This window comes from Melopsittacus undulatus, chromosome 7 (genome assembly GCF_012275295.1).
Source record: "Melopsittacus undulatus isolate bMelUnd1 chromosome 7, bMelUnd1.mat.Z, whole genome shotgun sequence".
Lineage (NCBI taxonomy): Eukaryota > Metazoa > Chordata > Aves > Psittaciformes > Psittaculidae > Melopsittacus > Melopsittacus undulatus.
In genome coordinates, this window is record NC_047533.1 from 59,625,683 (window position 1) to 59,644,919 (window position 19,237).

At 37.6% G+C, this 19,237-nt stretch overlaps 1 protein-coding gene across 5 annotated transcripts in view; it reads left to right on the forward strand.

The window, feature by feature from the left end:
* MAPK10 (mitogen-activated protein kinase 10) overlaps positions 1 to 19,237 on the forward strand; it is a 71,415-nt gene that overhangs the window by 45,156 nt on the left and 7,022 nt on the right. For 2 of the 5 annotated variants that reach the window (XM_005146587.4, XM_031046796.2), the window contains 3 exons: positions 2,734 to 2,805; positions 9,071 to 9,253; positions 10,952 to 11,076. In XM_005146587.4, coding sequence (XP_005146644.1) covers positions 2,734 to 2,805; positions 9,071 to 9,253; positions 10,952 to 11,076 — 380 coding nt within the window. The remainder of the gene's footprint in view (positions 1 to 2,733; positions 2,806 to 9,070; positions 9,254 to 10,951; positions 11,077 to 19,237) is intronic. The other 3 variants (XM_013128414.3, XM_005146586.4, XM_031046797.2) reach the window with 2 other exon arrangements.

Here is a 19,237-nt window from a genome sequence, read left to right on the forward strand (position 1 = left end):
CACCATCTCTTGTGGTCACCTTCCCTGTGAAGGGTTATGTCAGCAGCCAGACCAGGCTTTTCCCATGACACAGAAAGTTTGGAGAGTGGGGAGCATGCATGTGTGTTCAGCTTCTTCAAACTCTGGACAAGCTCCTTGAGAGATTTTGGATTTTCCTGTGGAGAGCAGGTTCATTCTCCAAATGTTTTGCAAACCAGCCCTGATACAATCACTGTAGAAGGTATTTCTCAATTGTTTGGTGTGGAAATAGAACCAGGAGGTGGGCCAGAGGTGAAAAGTTGCTGTACAAGTGAAATATTTTCTCTGTTGAGGAAAACACTTGCATGTGGTTTGTGGTGGACATTTATTCAAGATGGCTATGCTAGGGAGACATTTGGTGTCCTTGGAAAACTTATTCATATTTTGAAGTATATGCACACACTCAAGAATGCATTTCAGAGGAGCTCTGTGCAACAACCAGGTTTGTAGAGATTTTGGACACATTAAAATCCCCCACTTCATGTAATACAGCACATGGGTATTCTAATGGAGAGGGAGCTTCTCATCAAGGGCTACCCAAATCTCAACGATTTCACTTCAGAGAATTATGAAAAGTTGTAGGTTTAATTACTTAAGACTTTTTCATGTGTTCCTAAAACAAGGCAAATAGTTGCTAAAGTGAAGTTTTACCTAAAGTCATGCAGAGTTCTCTGTGACTGTAAATTAGCCTGAATTTGATTAAAGTTTGGGAATATTCCATGTGTTGGTGGAGCATCGCCAGCCTTTGTGAATACTTTGCATTTGGAGAAAATCTTGAACCAAATGGAGCTTTTCAGTGCTTTAGAGCTGAGTGCTGATGTTTAGACATTGTGATTTGTTTGTTTCTTGATGCTTGTACAACTGGAATCACTGGGACTGCATCTGAATTGATGTTGGACTAAATGAAACTGAGAATTGAGGCTTAGGTCTCTGTAGTACAGTCCTTATGGAGTTTTGCATGAGTCTCAGTGCCTTAACTAGGGCTTCTGACAGCTGCTGCTGTTCTATATGTTGAAACTCCTAACCTTCAAGTAACTAGTTTTCTTAAATGAGAAGTGAAACTCTGGGTCCCAATTTGACTTATTTCTAATTGGCTCAGGAGAGGAAAAAGAGGCAGCAGTCAAGAATGCACTTTTTTTTTCTCTTCAGATGGAGGTTATATTCAAATTTTGCTTCTAATTTAGACATTTTTAAAGAGTTTCCTTCCCAAAACCTCAGGAGTAGAGGACAATAATCATCTCTGCTTTACACAGTTTATGGTTTAGTAAGTCACTAGTTCAACTTCTGTTTGTGTGCTCTTGAGCATATCATAGAGCAGTAATGTCAGAAGAAAGCCTCAGAAAATACAGAGGAATTAATGACAGATGAACAAACAACTGCTTGCTCCATCTTTTCCTGATATATTGCATGCCATTTAGCTTGTGATGAAAGCAGCAATAATTTGCATCTCTAAGTTTGCTTCTTGCTTCTAAGAAAGTAACCTTTTATTTATTTGGGGTTTTTTTGTTTATTGATTTATTTATTTTGTAGTGATGAACCTTTTCATATGCTAAAGAAAGCAACAGGGAGCCTTAGACCCAAGCATGGAAAGATTTGCACAGATAGGACATTTGCCTTCAAAGTCAAATCCACTTTAAACTGTTGCTCAATATGAAATTATGAGTAAATTTAACCAAGCAGCATGCCACTTTCATTTTTTCCCCACAGTTTCTCGCCTTGAGAAACAAGTCTGTCCCTTTTCTTGCTTCCATGCCCTATGGTTTATCATAGAGCAAGGATAGCAGAGGTAATGTGGTTTCATGGTATTGATATGGGGGGAAATGCCACCTTAATCTCGTACTGGGTACAAGGAGCCTGATTTTCATCTTGTGTCCCAATGTAAATCGTGGTTAGCTTTGTTTGACCCAGCTGAACTGCTCTTCTCTGTACAAGGCAAATATTTCCCCAGTTTGCTCTGACTGCAGTGCAGAAGGTACAGCTTAGTCCTTCTGTGTCTCAACTGTCCTATTTAAAAATCACTATTTCCTATCACAGTAAATGGAAATCTTAGTTGATGCTCAAAACCCCTATTATGGACTGCTGGCTCCACTGAGATTCAGTGGAAGTGAGCCAGCAGGTTCTAAAGCAAGTATTATTGGAGTCAAATAATCTCAACAAGTTCTATTCAGACCCCTAAATAAGATGTGGATATGTCTTCACAAGAACCAAGTTCCTTTTGTGGCTTCTGGCAGTTCAGCTTGTGAAAATATGCATGGATCTCTGATAACGGAAAGGATAAAAGGAAAGCAATTTGCATATCCTCATTGAATACAGAGACCAGCATTCATTTACAATACAAAGCAGCATAAACCTAGGTACTGAATACAAATGAAAACTTAAAAAGAAAAAATTAATTGGTAAATATTAATTATAAAGTTGTATTATGACACTGTAGCCAGCCATGGGTCTTACTTGGTTTTCTGTATTTAATAGTATTGTCTTTCATCCACATTGGCGTAAATGAAAGCTGCTGGAGTTGGTTTTTCTCAGACCTGCTATGTTGTCACGAAACATGTACGTTCAAGCAGAAAAGCATTTGCAGAGAGTGAAAGGCAAGTCTGTGTCTGCACTGTGGACTGCAGGCTCTGTGCTATAGCATGATTGGATAAATCTTCTCATTTATTTGTTGTTCTGTTCCTGTTTTCTTGTTTACCCTCATTTCATTTTTGTTTTCAGTTGACATGTGGTCAGTAGGGTGCATCATGGGCGAAATGATTAAAGGTGCTGTGTTGTTTCCTGGCACTGATCGTATCCTTCCTAGCAGCCATTTTGGCCTCAGTAGGTGCTTCCAACCCCTTCCTGCTAGACTAGTTCTGACATATACATTTGTATTCTATCCAAAGAGCTGGGTTAAGTCCCACTGCAAAATCTCTGCAAACCAAAATGTCAATAAACTGTTACTGCCTTCCACTAAAAGCCTTAGGTGGAAACTGCAGTGTAAGGAGATGAAAACCATCATCCTACATGGTTCATCAGAATCACTTTCTGGAGCCAGTGACCACTTTTGGTTTTAGTTTTGTTGTTATAAATGTCTCTTCATTAATTCGTCAGGGAGGGGAGGAGGGTGTTTCATTGATGACAGTGTTCTGTAAGTTCAGGATGTAGCATGGTAGGAGCAAGTCACTGTTTACGCCAAGATGGTGCACAAAAGGTTCTGCATTTTGAGAAGAAGGTATGAATAACTCAGATGTGACTTTCAGAAATAATTATTTGTTTGCTTGTTTGCTCTGCAAGTGGTATTGAGGAAGGAAAGAAGGAAATGTCCTCAGTTTGGGGAGAACTTCTGCTTCCCAAGACTAAAATTATCACTTAATTTTGTACCAAATTGATGACTTAGAAGGCTAGGAATTTCCTTGGAAACTGTTGTAGTAAGTTTCAGTCTGTCATCCTGTATTTATGTACATGTAGTTGCTGTGTGAAAGCAGACTATTTTTGACATCAACAGAAAGTGACTTATAGATAAATGCATTAAAACAGTGGACAAGTGGTCCAAGCGGACTAAGTATATGTAAGTTTTCCTTTGAGGCCATTCTGCATTCAGGACTGAGGCAGCCATAATTCCTGTTTTATCTGATGCTTTATTAAACCTCAATATATAGCCTATTATTTATCAGCTTGTGAAAGTGGTTTCTTCTTGTGCTCAACAGCAACCATGTTCTGTGCATGCTTGGTCTAACTCCAGCAATTCTTGGTGCATAGGATTACACAGATGAGAAATGGAGATGACCTGGGTACAAGTTTTCCTTCTGATTTTAATTCTGTACTTGGATGACAGAGGAGTTTCCAGGCATTATTCATTTTTATGTAACTTTCTCTGTATGTGCATGCATATACACTTCTGTATATGTGTGTGTGTATCTATATACATACCAATTCAGTTTAGCACTTCACTTTTGCCCTCCTTCACACTTTCAAGGGTTCAATATTTTGATTAAAACGTGGAAAAAGTAATATCTAAAGAACATGAAAGAAATGTAAGTAGGAAATAATATCATTAATATTTTCACAGCCTTGTCTTGTAAGATTCTGATTCATATATTATCAAAAATGTTGGATGAGCATATTCATACTTAATGCTAAAATTCCCATGTGTTCTCATGTGATGTGGAGCACATCTCATCTGCATGTATGAAAGTGAACCTTTCCCTTCTATGTGTTAACGTAGGTCATTAGCACCTATTTGTGCTCCAGGAAGATTTAGTCCAGGCTGTGCTGGTGTTTTCTATGAAAGTGGAGTGAGCAATTTTAAGTGTGGGGTTTAGCATAGTTCAGTGTTGTAGTTGGAACTGTTTTTAGGTTAATAGACATGTTGCAAGATATCATTTAAAGAAATCCCCAAGTAAGTACAAAAAGAATTGAGTGTGTCTTTATAGCTCTTTAAAAACTTTTTCCTTCCGCGCAGCTCTGTACTTGTTGAAAAGAAATCACACAAAGCCTCTATAATTAAACCATTATGTGCTGCTTATTATTACAAAAACCCCACAGAATTTGGCATTGCCAGCTGCTGATCTGTTTGGGATTGTTCAGTAATTGAGTTCACGTTCTTCATTTGTATTTATAATACATTGCTAAATTTGCACTGCGTTTAATGTACCACTCTGCTTTTCTTCTGCTGTTCCATGAGTGACATGGCTGTGAACAAAGAATGATGCCGTTGCTTTTTTTCAGGCCACTTCTCCAAATCCGTTCACGGCCACCACCTCTCTCCTGCTGCTGAGCAGCCACTGTCAGGAGGTCTGTGCAGCTGAAATACAGTCAGAATGTTGCAAGGGCAGACCCAGCCTGCTGGGATTGATGACCTCATGACACCTTCTTGCTCAAATCTGCATAGGAAATGCTTAGCATTTCTGTAAACAAGATTCTATTTTCAGACATGTCATGGAGTTGGACAGCTGCAAAACTCCATCAGCTGGCACTATGAGCCGTAAGAACTTGAGATAAGCATACTTTAGGATGTATTTATGTGTGGAAGGAGCAAGAGTAATTAGAAAGCTTCCTCTTCAACATAAATAGGTTAAGACAATATTTTGTCATCTAAATTTCATTTTTAATCACAAACTATGAATTTATGCAAATATAGAAATACTTTTAATATTTTCTGATTGAGGCAGAGAAGTATTATAGGTTTTCCCTCATAGACAAGCTCCATTTCCTTAGTTGTTTGAATATTTGCATAAATTTAACTGAAGACTGCAAGCCAACGGAAGGAAGAAAATTGATCCTTACTTCACACTTCTGAAACACATTGATTCAATGTATGTATTGATGCAATGAGAACAGAAACAAAAATAATGGTAAACTTTCAACCTGTACCTCTAAACAGATGACTTCACTGTGAAATCAGTTTTTTTTCCAATAGAAATACTTCATTGTGCATTCAAAATACTGTTTTCCCATCAAAAAAATTGTGCATTTGCTTAGGAAAATATATCTCTTAATCTAAAGTTCAGATTCTGGTTGTTTTCCATGTAAATAACCAAGCATTTAGAAAACAAAGGAAAATAATCCTTAAGACAATATTGGACTGCAAATGGAAAAGGTGGTTTGGAAGCTTGAGGCAACCAGAAAACCTCACTCAGTGATAAATCTTCATTTAAAATATTTTAGAACTATTTCAGCACTATTTTGTTAAATAGTTTCTTTCATGAAAGTTTGTATGGCTACGTTTAATGTTACTAAAAATGCCACAGTATTAGTGTAGGGACAAACTAACAAATCCAGGTTAGGTCCCTTCTTCTGTCTTAAGTAATACAGATGTAACTTCGTACAGTTGTCACATTTTCCTTGATCCTGTCTGGGGGTAGGGACAGATAATGTGATTCAAATACCTTTAAAGCAGACATTTCATTATATTTCAGAGTTTTCAGCTGGAATTCTTTCCAACTCCCAGTCTGCCTAACATCTGTTTCACTTCAAGGATTAAAACAGGGACTTTTGTTTGCAGAAGTTCAAGTTTTCTTTTCAGTCAAATATAGGTTAACCTTTTTTAGCCTGGGAAATTTCTGTCTGAATTGCATGATCATTAACTCATAGTACCACTTTTTCAGTTGGTGTGCAAACAACATCTATAGTCACAATCACTCATTGCCTAACATAACCTAGAGTGGGTTTTGATTGACATTAGGGCTGTTCTGCAGTGACATTTGTTTTATTCAAAACTGTGGAAGTTAATTCAGACTGCCAGCTGGAAAAGGTGCTTCTCTTTGCTTCAATTCAAAACCTCAGATTTTTTTCTCAACAACTTTTTTTTAAATCTCATACCATGATCAATACAACCTTTCTCTCTCAGATGTGTTATAACCAGTGACTGTATAAAACATAATAATGAAATGGAGTCAGACCTGTATTTAACATGGACATTATTACATTCTTGCATGCTTTCATGTGCTGGACCTCAGAATATAATCCAATGCTTGTAAGGCCTATGTAAATGGAGAAACAATACAAGAGAGAGAATGTGTGTGTCTGTCCGGCTGAAAAGTGGTCTGTCTCCACCTGCTTTCACTGGACATTGTTTTTGCTGTTACCATTACTAGAACAAGCCAGGCCTGCAAAAGCCCCAGTGCTGTCCTCTAGCGAATCAAGGCAAGGCAAGTCAAGAAGTGGAACATGGCGTCTCAGCCAGCAACATTGGCTTTGGCTGTCATGTTTGCACCGATGATTCATGAAGCTTCTGCCATCACTTAAAATTTTCCAGTTGTGGGTGGTAGCTTGCTTGTCTGTTGTCTTTTACTGAGATACTTTCTGTCAGATTAGAAGAAATGTGTCCAGCAGGCACTGACCTGTTGTCTGAGGATTCTCCTTCTCACTATTGACACTGGTTCCCACCAAACAGGCCTTCTTATTTTATTTTTTTTAACTCTTTTTCCCTTGTCACACACATCCAGAGCATCTTGTTACATCTTCCCTCTCAACATGTCCAACTCCCGCAACATTCTGTAATCCCCAAGATCTCTCTTTTCGGCCTTCATTAAATGCCTAAGAGATGCTTAACCTGCTCTGCACAAGCATAAGCTTCCGATGTTTGCTTTGAAGCAAGGCTATTTGGTCCTCCCTGTTTATCAAATGGCCTTCACTCAACCTGCACAGGTAATGTTCTCAGTGATGCTTTTATACCTTGGCTTTCTCACCCGTTTAGCTTCTCTAGGCACAACTAACTGCAACTTCATTTATGTATTCTCTGTTCTTGTTTGCAAAGCATTTACACATTCTCTGTTTTCAAGTTCTTCAGAAAGATCTGCTTCTGATATAGTTCAGCCAGCAAACAATGAGGTGTGTCAACCTGAATACAGGTTTAAAATGTCAAACCACTTTATTCTCTCATCAACTGTTTAATTCAAGATTTGAGGAGCTATAGTCTTGGATAAATTTGTTGTTGCAGTTCCTTAGTTTTCTGTTGAGAAAAAGATGCTTTTCATAGACAATACAAAATAGATATAACCTGTGGAGTCTGTGTGTGCGAGGGACTGATATCTTTGATTAGTTTTAAAATTAAAGATATTCAGAAAAACCTTTACAGGCCATTGCTGTTTCTAGCAACCTCAAATTAAAACCATGCAAGATGCTGTTTCAGCATTCCTCTAAACACTGTGATAAGCAAAGCTGCGAGTTTTAAATTAATTATTTGATTTTTGTTAAAATAAAGCAGTTCAGCTGAAGTCTGAAGTTAAGTCTGCCTTCAATTTTCAAGGTCTGTGAAAATGCCATTTCCAGTTTCCTAATCTAAAGCAGTTTTTTGAAAATCTGAAATTGCTTCTGCACCAAAGAGACAGGATTTGCATAACTTCCTCCAGCCCTCCCTCCCCTTGCATTATCTTCATTCTGAAGACCTAATTTCTCTCCTAGATTGTAAGGAACTGTGTTAAGTGTGGAGAAATTTCCCAAATATTAATGCTGCTTATGACAATAACTGCTCATAATAATTTTAAAAAACTCTGTGCTGAAATGCTTTGATGTTTGTCTTTCAAAAACTTTTTATTTCCAGAATGTTCTTAATGAAGCTCATTTCATCACAGTTCTTAACATCAATGCACCCATGGCTCTACACACTCCTCTTTTTTCCTCTATATTGCCATCAGATTCTTGCCATTGCAGATTAGTATGACATAGAGATGGTACTGATTTTATAGATATTTGCTTAATAATATATTTTTTTCTTTGGTGCAGTAAGGTTTATTCTGACCATGGCCAGAAGAGCTACATTACACCTATCAGATGCCCAATGGTTATGTGAAGAAAGCTAAAAAAAATGACCAACAAAACAAAAAAGCTCAGTACAAATTGCTGTATTACAATTTCTTCTTAAGCCTGAAAGCCTGTTTCTTGTTAGTCAGTAATTGTTTAGCAGTGCAGCCATCACATTTGCAGTTGAAGAGACACATCCGTCTATACCTGAGGCATCATTTGTCTATAGAAAATTAGTTTTAGTGCATTCATATAAAAATAAAACAATTTGCTTTTTGAGGGGTTTCTGATTAGGTGGCTTTAGCAAAATTAACAATAATAAAGTTATGGGAGAGTTTGAAAATGCAAGCATAAAGCAGATGAATTGAGTGTGACTTACGTCACGTGCAGAACTGCTTTGAACCAGCTTAGTCTCTCAGTTTCCATAGACTGAACATAGGAGGCAGGTGTTTCCTGCTGTGCCCATGTGGCCAGGGTGACATAGAGGCAATTACCTGCATGTAATAAAAGGGAGTGCAAGTCATTGAGTTACAAGCTAAAAGTAAAAATTATAAGAAACATTGCCCCAAGGAGGAAGCTGTATATTTTCCTATGCTGGTGATGGTTTTAGGAGTACACATTTCCTTCAAGTAGGTACAGTTGTGAAAGAGAGTTTTGCCCTTTGGAAGCCATAGGACCTGGAGGCATAATGATGAAAAAAGATAATGACTGTAAAGATGTTATGAAAGTAGTGAAATAGCTCTGAGGATTCCCAAAGAACACTCAAATAGAAGTGTCAGGAGACTACATAGCAGGTTGTGTTTTGTCTTCCTTAACTATGGATGTTCAGATATTGATCAGTGGAATAAAGTTATTGAGCAGCTGGGAACACCCTGTCCAGAATTCATGAAGAAGCTGCAGCCAACAGTACGGAACTATGTTGAGAACAGACCCAAGTATGCTGGCCTCACTTTCCCCAAACTTTTTCCAGACTCTCTCTTCCCGGCTGACTCAGAACACAACAAACTCAAAGGTATGTCTGACAAAGGGATGCAGTTCAGATATCAAAAGCTACAATGCGATGAAGTGGGGATTTTTTGGTCAGTTTTCCTTCTCTCTAGTTGCATTTGCTTTTAATGCAGTTGGCTGCGGGGACAAATATCTGCATGGGTTTTGTTCAGCTGAGAGACAGCTTTTGGAAATGATTTTTGGAGCCCTCAGTGCTTGGCCAGCCAAGGGAACATACATTATCACTGATGTGTTGAGCATATCCCTATGGCCATTCTGCTTGACCATGAGAATCTAAGGTGTTCTTATACTCTTATTCTTAAACTTGTCCAGCAAAGAAACATTAGGACTTCATTGAACGATCTCAGCATTTGCACTGGGGTTTTTTTAGGTGAAAATTATCAGTTCAGCGAGATTCCTGCCTCATGGCTCTACCTTTACTGGGCAATAAAAAGATATTAGCAATATCAGCCATGTAGCTGAGGTTTAATATCTGCTATTGGTGGATTTCTTTAGAAAAATTATGTGGATCTGTTTGTATATGTGAATTAGAGCACCAACTTAGTTTCAGTGTGATGAGATATATCCCTGTAAAATATAACTTGCAGTGATTTTAATCATATATTGAAATCTTGTTTTACCTGAACAGGGGTTTGACCTTAACTAAAAAGAGATGAATGTGTGTTAAGTATAGAAAGGATTTCTTATCACAGCTCTGGCACCCTGCAGACTTGTACTGTGTACCAGTTCTGCACCACTTGAATACTTGGGGCCTCTTACTACTATGACATGTAAAAGTTTGCAATTGCTTGCAATTTGCATGTCATTACATTATTTAGAATACTCTTTCAATTAACATCTGTTTCATAGCAAGGCTGCTGTCTCGGCTCTGGAACTGAAAGGTCTGAACAGATGCTTTTGGATACACAGAATTTTAAATGCTTACTGTAACAAAACTGAATAATGGAATTTTCTTGGATTTGGAGCTAGTGAATAGAAATGGCTGTCAAATAGTGCTATTATTTTTTGAATACAGGCAGCCAGTGTATTTGAGCATACTGAATGCCAGTTTTCAAGATATAGTCACAGAATAAAAAACAGTGTGTTAAAAAAAATCTGCTTGTGAGCCACTGTATCATCCATACCCTACCTATTTCACCAGAGTGTAATGTTAATGTTTTAATTAGATACTACTTTTACTCAGCCTAATAATATTTATACACTTACATCTTTTTTTTTCCCTCATTTTCTTTTTCATTGACACAAGAAGTAATTTTGAGCATGGAAGAGCTTAGAACATTATGTTGATAGTAACACTAGAAATATATGTTGTTGTAATTTTTTCACATGGGTTTATATTTGTTGCAAACTCTAAATGGTAGAAACAATTTGGGTAATAGAAGGCTGAGCCTGTGGCCCAACACGCACAATGGGCTACATTATCAAGTAAATAACATAAAATACAAAGGTATATTTAAGGCTGTGCATTTCAGTAATGGAGGATGATGTATCCCGCTGATTTAAACTTTGTTATGTGGGACAAACAAAACTTAAACAATTCCTAGGCACTTCTATACAATTATATATTGATCCCAGGCTGCAGACTTGACATTATTGCCTCTACTGCGGTGTCATTGTTACTTTTCTAACCCAATTAACCCTCCTTCTGTAGGTAGTGATTGTTTTGTACTAATACTGTGTTTATTTGATTTTATTGCTCTAGCCAGCCAAGCCAGGGACCTTTTATCAAAGATGCTAGTCATTGATCCAGCCAAGAGAATATCAGTAGATGAAGCCTTACAGCATCCATACATTAATGTCTGGTATGACCCGGCAGAAGTGGAGGCGGTAAGTGAGGCGTGATTCCTTACTTCAGACTATTAAATGCAAATATGATTCATAGATTCCTGCTGCTTTACAGCAACTCAATAACGAGTGTGCTGTAGAGAAACAATATTGTGACTGTGGGGGTCTTTGGATTTACATAAAATGAGATCTGTAGGGACAGGAGATATCTCTTTGTTAGGTGAACTGACGAGATTAGAGAAGCAGAACCACTTCAAGCATATGAAGCCACTTTCTGCTTTCTTCTAGATCACATGGTAGCTCACCTGGTTTTGTTAGCTATGTAAGTCAGTCTGACAAAAGATGCTGTCTTTCTCTCTAGACCTTTTCTTGTGGAAAACAGAAAATATCACTTCCTGTGTTTGTGTTCAAGTATATACAAGGAGAAGAGAATTAAACAAAACAATGCAAAGTCCTGAAGTCAGGATTCCAAAAAACCTTGGCAGGATATAAATTATTCCTTAAAGCAAGAGCTCATGTGTTCTCTTTAGCCATGGTTCAGTGTTTGCTATCATGTACAGTGTGTGCAAACAGAAATGGAATTTTTCTTATGATCCTGTCAAGCTCTAGACATCTCTCCACACTTGATGAGACTGGATTTAACAGAAATAAGTGCAGTCAGTAGGCGCTCAGTGACATAACTGCTATAGGTATAAATTCAGTGTTGTTCTCTGTAATACAATGTATTAAATGTATGAAAACAGTGTATTTCAACAGGTTTAGCAATCTTGCTTAACCACAACAGGAAACAGAATTGACCCTTACAAAATTAAATCACTGCTGTTTAGTTATATGATCCAGTTCAGTGTGTGTGGCCCTGAAAGTGCAGTAAACTTCAAAAGCAAATGGAATGCACAAAACCCCATCAGATTTCACATGTGCAGGAATTTTGCAGAGTATGTTACTTAGGAGCACTTTACAGGGGATGGTTCTGCTATAGGTAGCCTTTAATATTTATGTCCTGTTTGGTTTTCTTCAAGAAGAAAGTTTATCAGTCTGAAGTGCAAACATTTGATACTCTGAAATATTTTACCAGCTGTCATGTGCATTGTAGTTGCACATCCTTCTTGAAGATGTCATTCCTTTCCCAGATACTTCTGTTGTATTTCCATGGATTTCTTAACTCTTTATCATCTACTCTGATGTCAGAACTCAGATTTGTCTCTCTCTTTAGATGTGCTTTGCCTGTGAAATTTAACCATGGAGATCCACTTCTGACACAGAACAGGAATGGAATTTGATACAGTGAATATTTTGATGTAATGGTTTGCCCAAACTATATACTTTTAGTTGTGTTTCAGATTGAAGTAGAATTCTTGCCACATGAAGAATTTGCCTTTTTAGAAGGAGAAACTTCCCACACACAACTAGAATTACAGCTGATATTAAACCTTGTATTACTGTCCTCTTATGCAGACAGAGATAGGGGTACTTCCGTGGCTGAAAAAGACAATGGTTTAATTTCCAGTTGCAGCATAGAGTCCTCAAATAATCTGAAATAAACCACATCCTTTCTCTGAATCATTTATTCAATTATTCTTTTGGCCAGGTGAATTGACTGGAATCTAATGAGCCCACTATCTTTCAAAAGCCTGCAGTAATTATATTCTAGTTCATTGAGGTATTAGTCTCACAGGCACCTCCTGTCACCATAGATACCTGTACAAACATTGTGCCACATGCTGCCAAAACACATTCTTTGCATTTTCACTTTTGTCTGCATTTTATTGCTTAGTAAATGACTACAGAAAGTGCAAAGCAGCAGAAAACCAAGCTGTCATTCATCCTGTTGAACCTCAAATAACAGCACCTTGAAAGTTTCAACTTCCAACAGCTCAATGTTGTCCAAGTTTACATCTTTGAACTGCATCATTTTAGATACAGTTCCTCTGTTCTCTTTACTCACCTTGTTCTCTACAGTTATTGTGTAGTTAATGTGAGCTGAATATCAACATCCTCAGCTGCTTTCTGTCTCTCTTAGCTTCAAAGTTTTCTCTTCCAAAACATGCTATACCTTGTCAATAGTATACTATAGAATCATACCAATACTTTTAACATGAGTGTTTTGATAGTGATGTGTTACCAAATTTCTTTGACCCCAATCAGACTAAGGTACAGAGACCCTTCTCCTTCATGGGACCATATCATGTTAAAAAACAGGCAGGTTCAGACTGTGTGCAGTTTAACCCAAATAAAAGAACATGGGATTAATAAATATTCCTTATATTTTCTCAGAGTGCTAGGAATTGTGGAAAGAGCCTGGCTTGCCTTTAAACTCATTATTTTTCCATTCTCGTTTTCAGAGGGAAAGGTAAACTGGAGGACTCTTCTTTATTTTTTTTTCCAATTAACAGTTCATTAAATTCTAAATTTCCACCTGTTCATGCTGACACACCTTCAGTGGCTAGCTGTGAATGATTTACTAATTATTTTCTGGAGAAAGCTTAACTCATGTATTCTTTGATTCAGCTGCTGAAGTGCACTCAGTCTGTGGTATTCTTTAGCATTGTCTCAATGATGGAGTAACTTTCTTAAACAGATTCATGGGAGCTTGGTGGCTTTCTGTTCTTCCTCAAAAGAATGCCCTGAGGTTCTGGACTGCTACTAACCAAGTAGTGCCCCTACAAGGGGTAGTTATTGCTACACTGGGAAGAAAGTTTTACTGGTGCATCTGTGTTAAAACTTACCACTTCTGCCTGAATGCTTGATATCTGATCAGCTATTAGCTCTTTATAAGACAGCAAGGTACCTGTAGGTGATAAACTTTTATTCTTCATCACAGACTGTCCTGCAAGTGTGCAGGCTGGGGAACCTGACAAGACCCTGATAGGGTCAGAAAGTAGGATACAGAGATATTAAATAAGATAATGTTTTCAAGCAGTATACAGTTGGGTGGGATTTAGTTAACTTAGTTAACTTGGAGCTCCTTCTCCTCAGTAAATGGCTTCATCAAAATGGTCATCAAAGGCATTTGCTGTACAGTATTCATTTGGTACAGAGGCCTAAGAAGACAGGTAACTGAAAGCATTTAAAGTGACAGGACTTTTTAAGTAATCAGTTGTAATGTCATGAAATGTCAGTGTGTGCTGGAGTAGACTATGAAGAGCACTGAAGACAGCACTGGGAATAAGCAGAGAATTTGATGTCAGAGTTTAACGTGGAGATAATGATCCTCTAAGTCTGCCCAGATTTACAGCATTATGAATGTGAGGGTATTAGACAAAATAGTGTTGTCCTGCCCCATTAAAAAGCAGACTAGTGAGACAGTTACAGCTCCTTTTTATAAGTCTATTAAAAATTTATAGTCTTTCACAGGCTGTAGGGGGCAATAAAACCATTATGTCTCATTCTAATGGCAAAGACTATAAAACAAATGGGAAGTGGTAGGAATGTGATACCCTTTACACCAGTATGTAACAGTATTAAACTCTTCTGGTCAACCTTCAATGCCATGCTGTGATTCCCTGATACAGAGAAGAAGATGATGTTATTAAATGTGGTACTTGCTACTCACTAACAGCAGGAGATTATACAAACAACACTGTGACTTCCACAGACTTCAGCATAAAAGCAAACCACATCCAAAGCCCTCAATAGCTCTGAAAAAAATAAGAGATTTACATTTAGAAACAGGGCTTGCATGGTTTTTAAGCTTACCTGCAGAGTGAATGGGTAAGCTACATTTTGGATTTAGCAAAAACTCTTATGTCTAACATACGAACCTGTTTAGCCAGCTTCTGAGACCACTCAGCTTGTTATTATTATTCCAAATAATAAAGCCACAGTGTTAGGTTTTGTAAAGCATCCTTGCTCTGAAAATAATTTGAATAGTGTTACTCACAGTTAAGGTAATTTCTGTATTCAAACAATTATAAATACAATATTTTTTTAATATGCAAATATACACATATGTTTATGAATGTGTGGAATTCACAAGATTTTTACATGCCTTTTTACAAGTGCATGTAGTGACCAAAAAGGGGGAATGGCTTTAAACTGAAAGAGGGAAGATTTAGGTTAGATATTCGGGAGAAATTCTTCACTGTCAGGGTGGTGAGGCACTGGAACAAGTTGCCCCAGTCTTGGAAGTGCTCAAGGCCAAGGCTGAATGGGGCTTTGAGCAACCTGGTCTAGTGGAAGGTGTTCCTGCACATGGCAGGGGGGTTGGCACTGGATTATGTTTAAGGTCCCTCCCAACGCAAATCATTCTGTGATTTTAGGTAGTGTTGAAATCTGTTATCAGTCATCACACCTAAGTTAGACATAGGGAAACCAGAGTTCAAAGGGGAAAAATATTATTTGCTAATACTATGCAGGAAATCTATTGTAAAATCAGAAGGGCAGAACAGGAACCTATAAACCTTACTTCTTTGTTTTACACTTCAGTTAAAGGTTGTTTCTTCCTGTATCATATATGTAGAAACTGTCTTGAGTCCACTTTTAAACAAATATTTTGCATATTACCCTTGTGTTGTATTTACTTTACATACATAACAGTGTTTGGGCTATTACAATGAATAAATGACACACACAATACCTTTTCTCCTTCAAAGTGCTCTTGTTCTATTTTTAGGAAAGATGACATTTTTAATATCTCTTGCCTCCATATATAGACTATGCTGTTTAATGTAGATACTCTTAGTAATTCCCTGATGGTATATTAGCTTTTCTGCTTTCTTGTCTGAAAATGCTATGGTTTAGACATTTTCTTTTACACAGCTGCCTTTTTGAAGTTGCTATCAGTTCTTGCCCATCTTTGAGATGATCTGTAAGTAGATCCCAAATCTGATATTTAATTTTTACATCTCCCCATATGTTTATGTGAACAGAATGGTTTCCTAGATACATGGTTTAGAATAGTTTTTTGTGTTGCCACCTGGTGGCTCTGAGTGGTTCTGAAATCAAGTTTCGTAAAACTTGTGCCAGGTGCTCGCTAGGACTGCATTGGCTTGAGCTGCTTTCTCCCCAGTCTAATTCCTTGCATATTGTTGACATTAGAAATCATATTGAATAGGAGATATACCTATTTTTTGGTATCAATGTCACGTTTTTATGTAAGACTGTGCCTACTCTTTATTCCTCCCCTGAACTTTACAATTATTACATTCTTTCATTAAAAAAATAACTAAGTCGTTTCTGGCCAAAATTATTTTCTTGTACATTTCAAAAAGATGCTATCTTAGAAGAATATTTGCTATTTAGGGGCAATCGTTTAGGACTTTATCTTGTACTTTTTTTTCTTCACTTATAAATAACTTCATTTTGGAACTTTCTGAATATCTGTGTGATCTCATATAGGTCCCTACTTGGGATCAGTATTATTCCATCCCATAGGAACAAATCTAGTAGCAAAATCTGTCCTATTTATCTGATATTTTTTGCTAACTGGTTTCAAAATTCATCTTAGATTCTACTATTCCTGTAGTTATTGCTTGTTATCTGACGTATGTCATCACTTAGAAGAGAGATTTCCTAAAAAACTGAAATATCAGAGGTGGAAAATGTCCCTTTGAAGCATATCTTGATGTTGACAGAATTTTACAACTGTGATAGGTTTTGGGGGTATTTATTCCCTGGAATTCACACTGCTTTGGTAATTGGTTTTATTTTCATAGGATTTATATTTCACTGGAGTATAGCTGCATCTAGAACCACTCATGAGGGGCTGAGTTATGAATTATCATTCATTTCTCTGTGCATGCCAATTTGTGTGTCATCTCTTATTAGTGTGGTGCTGTTTCCTGCAATGTTTGTGAGCAGAGCTTGGTTTGTGGTTCTCATTCCAAGATCCAGGATAGAAACTGCTGTTGTATTGCCTTAGCCTTGTATAAACTGTGACTAGCTGTTACATACAATCTGTTCAAATTACTTTAAAGCTTTATAGTTTGTCATAAGGAAAAAAAACAAAAAGAAACCTGTCTCTTATTTTAGCTGTAAGTGCTCAGCATCCATGACAAAGGACAAGCTCTTCTGGAGAGCTCTGTGACCTCAGCAAACACCACTTCAAAGAAGGTGTCACCTTCACTATATGTGACATTTCATAGCAAAATCAAGGCTGTCAGGTTGTGCTTCTTTTCTGGTATTCTTTTCTCTTGCTCAGCCCCTTGTGTAAACATATTGTGTCTAAACTCTTTGGTGATCTGCCACAGGGATTTTTTAGCAATCAGTTACAGTGTTTGATTTTCTGCTTAGAAGTTGATGGTGCCCATCTGTTGTCCCACAAAAGAAGTTTACAGCTCTGCTTTATTTGCACAGATTACAGCTCTGCTTTATTTGCACAGATATTCCCTCTAGTGAGTGACATCTATCCATTTGTAGCTGATTAATTATGGAAGCTGAGTGCAGCTTCTGCAGCAGTCTTTCTTTGTTAATGCAGTGAGAAGTAGTGGTTAGAGAAGAAAAAGGCATTTCTTTTTTTTTTCCTTTTCTTTTCCAAATCAAGCTAAACCTTTTTCCAGCATGCTGTTGTACATACCTGCAAGCTGTTTGTAGCCAAGTAATCCTGACACCTGGTGCATGGTATCCTTACAGTCCAGCTGCTCAGAAACAGCTTAGACCACAGTTTCTTTGATGGATACTATCTGTGGAGTTTTACAAAAGGCTCTGCAAAGAGTCCAAGTAATGAATGGGCATAGAGGCATCTCTTTTTCCATATCTATAGTGGAGATCATTGCCAGACCATTTTGGAGTCCCTGAGCAACACAGGGTGCTATCCAAGATGGCTCTTCACACCTTGCTTTCTAGCTAGAGGGACTTCAGGCCTCTGGCAACAGCACACTGGTGCACTTCATCTTGCACTGCAAAAATAAATATGTAAATGGTATCAGTAACACAGTCTAGGTTGTACCAAAACACAAAGGTTTTTTTTATTCACCTATTATGAGCATCTAAGCCATTTAAATTGTTTAACCTCACACCATTGATTTTTACAGCCTCCATTGCCTCCATTTATATATTGCTAATTCTATTGTTGCTTTGTATGCCATTTCACAACTACTGCTCCAGACACAGTGACTCTGGGAACAGATGCAGAGTCAAGCCTTACTCCTGCACAGCTTTCTAAAAACGGCTCATCCCAAGATCTTCACTGTGCTGGCACTAGATCTGCAGAGGCAGGGACAGAGATGGCAGGATTTATTCAAGTATGAGCTCCAGCCCACTCCTTTTTGCTTTCTAGCAGTAGCATACAAACTAGTCCATGTCGCTTTGAGAAAGTGAGAATACATCAGTCCCAACATGTGTTTTTTCCTTAGTGTACAGCTTTTCCTCTCCTGCTATTAGAAAGGTATTAGAAAGGACTACTTGTAACAAATCCAGTAGTCTCCTGATGTTTATCTAACCACATGAAAACACTGTCTTTTGTGGGTTTGGGGTTGGTTTTTTTTTTGTTTGTTTTTTGGCTTAGAAGAAAATCCATGTGGATATCTTCTGGGTTGCTTTTTTTTGGTGGTTGGTTTGTTGGGGTTTTTTTTCTGGTAATTTTTACTCTCAGTGAATGGTAAATTTCATGCCAAAAAAAATTTTTAGATCAATTTGTAAAATAGAAAAGCCACTGAAACACCACTAAAACAACAAGTTGTCATTTTAACATGTACGAGAAAAATATAATTAATTCCTTCTCCTTTGCATCCAAAAATAGATTCTATTCTTTGCTATTGTTGCCAATGCAATTGCTTACAAATAAATCTTTGGGGAGAATATGGCTACCTGAAATTGAAGCTAGACGCTGCCACCCTTAGGCTTCATCCACACTCTGCTTTGATTTAATGCTATTTCATACCTTTTCTAAAACCTGTAAAGGTTATAGGAATGTCTATAATACTGCAGCTGTGTTCACCTAGAAAAATCATAATGATGAAATCAGTCATTCTCTATGGCATTTGAGTTAGGAAGCAAAGCCGTTTTTAGACCAACCTTTGCACCAAAACTGCAATTGGGTGCCCAGGTATGGCAGCTGCTCTGTCTGCTCCATAGATACAATATTTCTGTTAAAAACCTCTCTTCCTCCCTCTAAGTTAAGAAACTGGTAAAAAAAAAAAGAAAACAAAAAAACTAGCAAAGAATGGGTGATCAGCCTGCAGGTTGATAACAATGTATTAAGTTTTGTGATTCTCATTAAGATTAATGAGAATCATGGGAAGATCAATTAATTCCTGAAACCTGT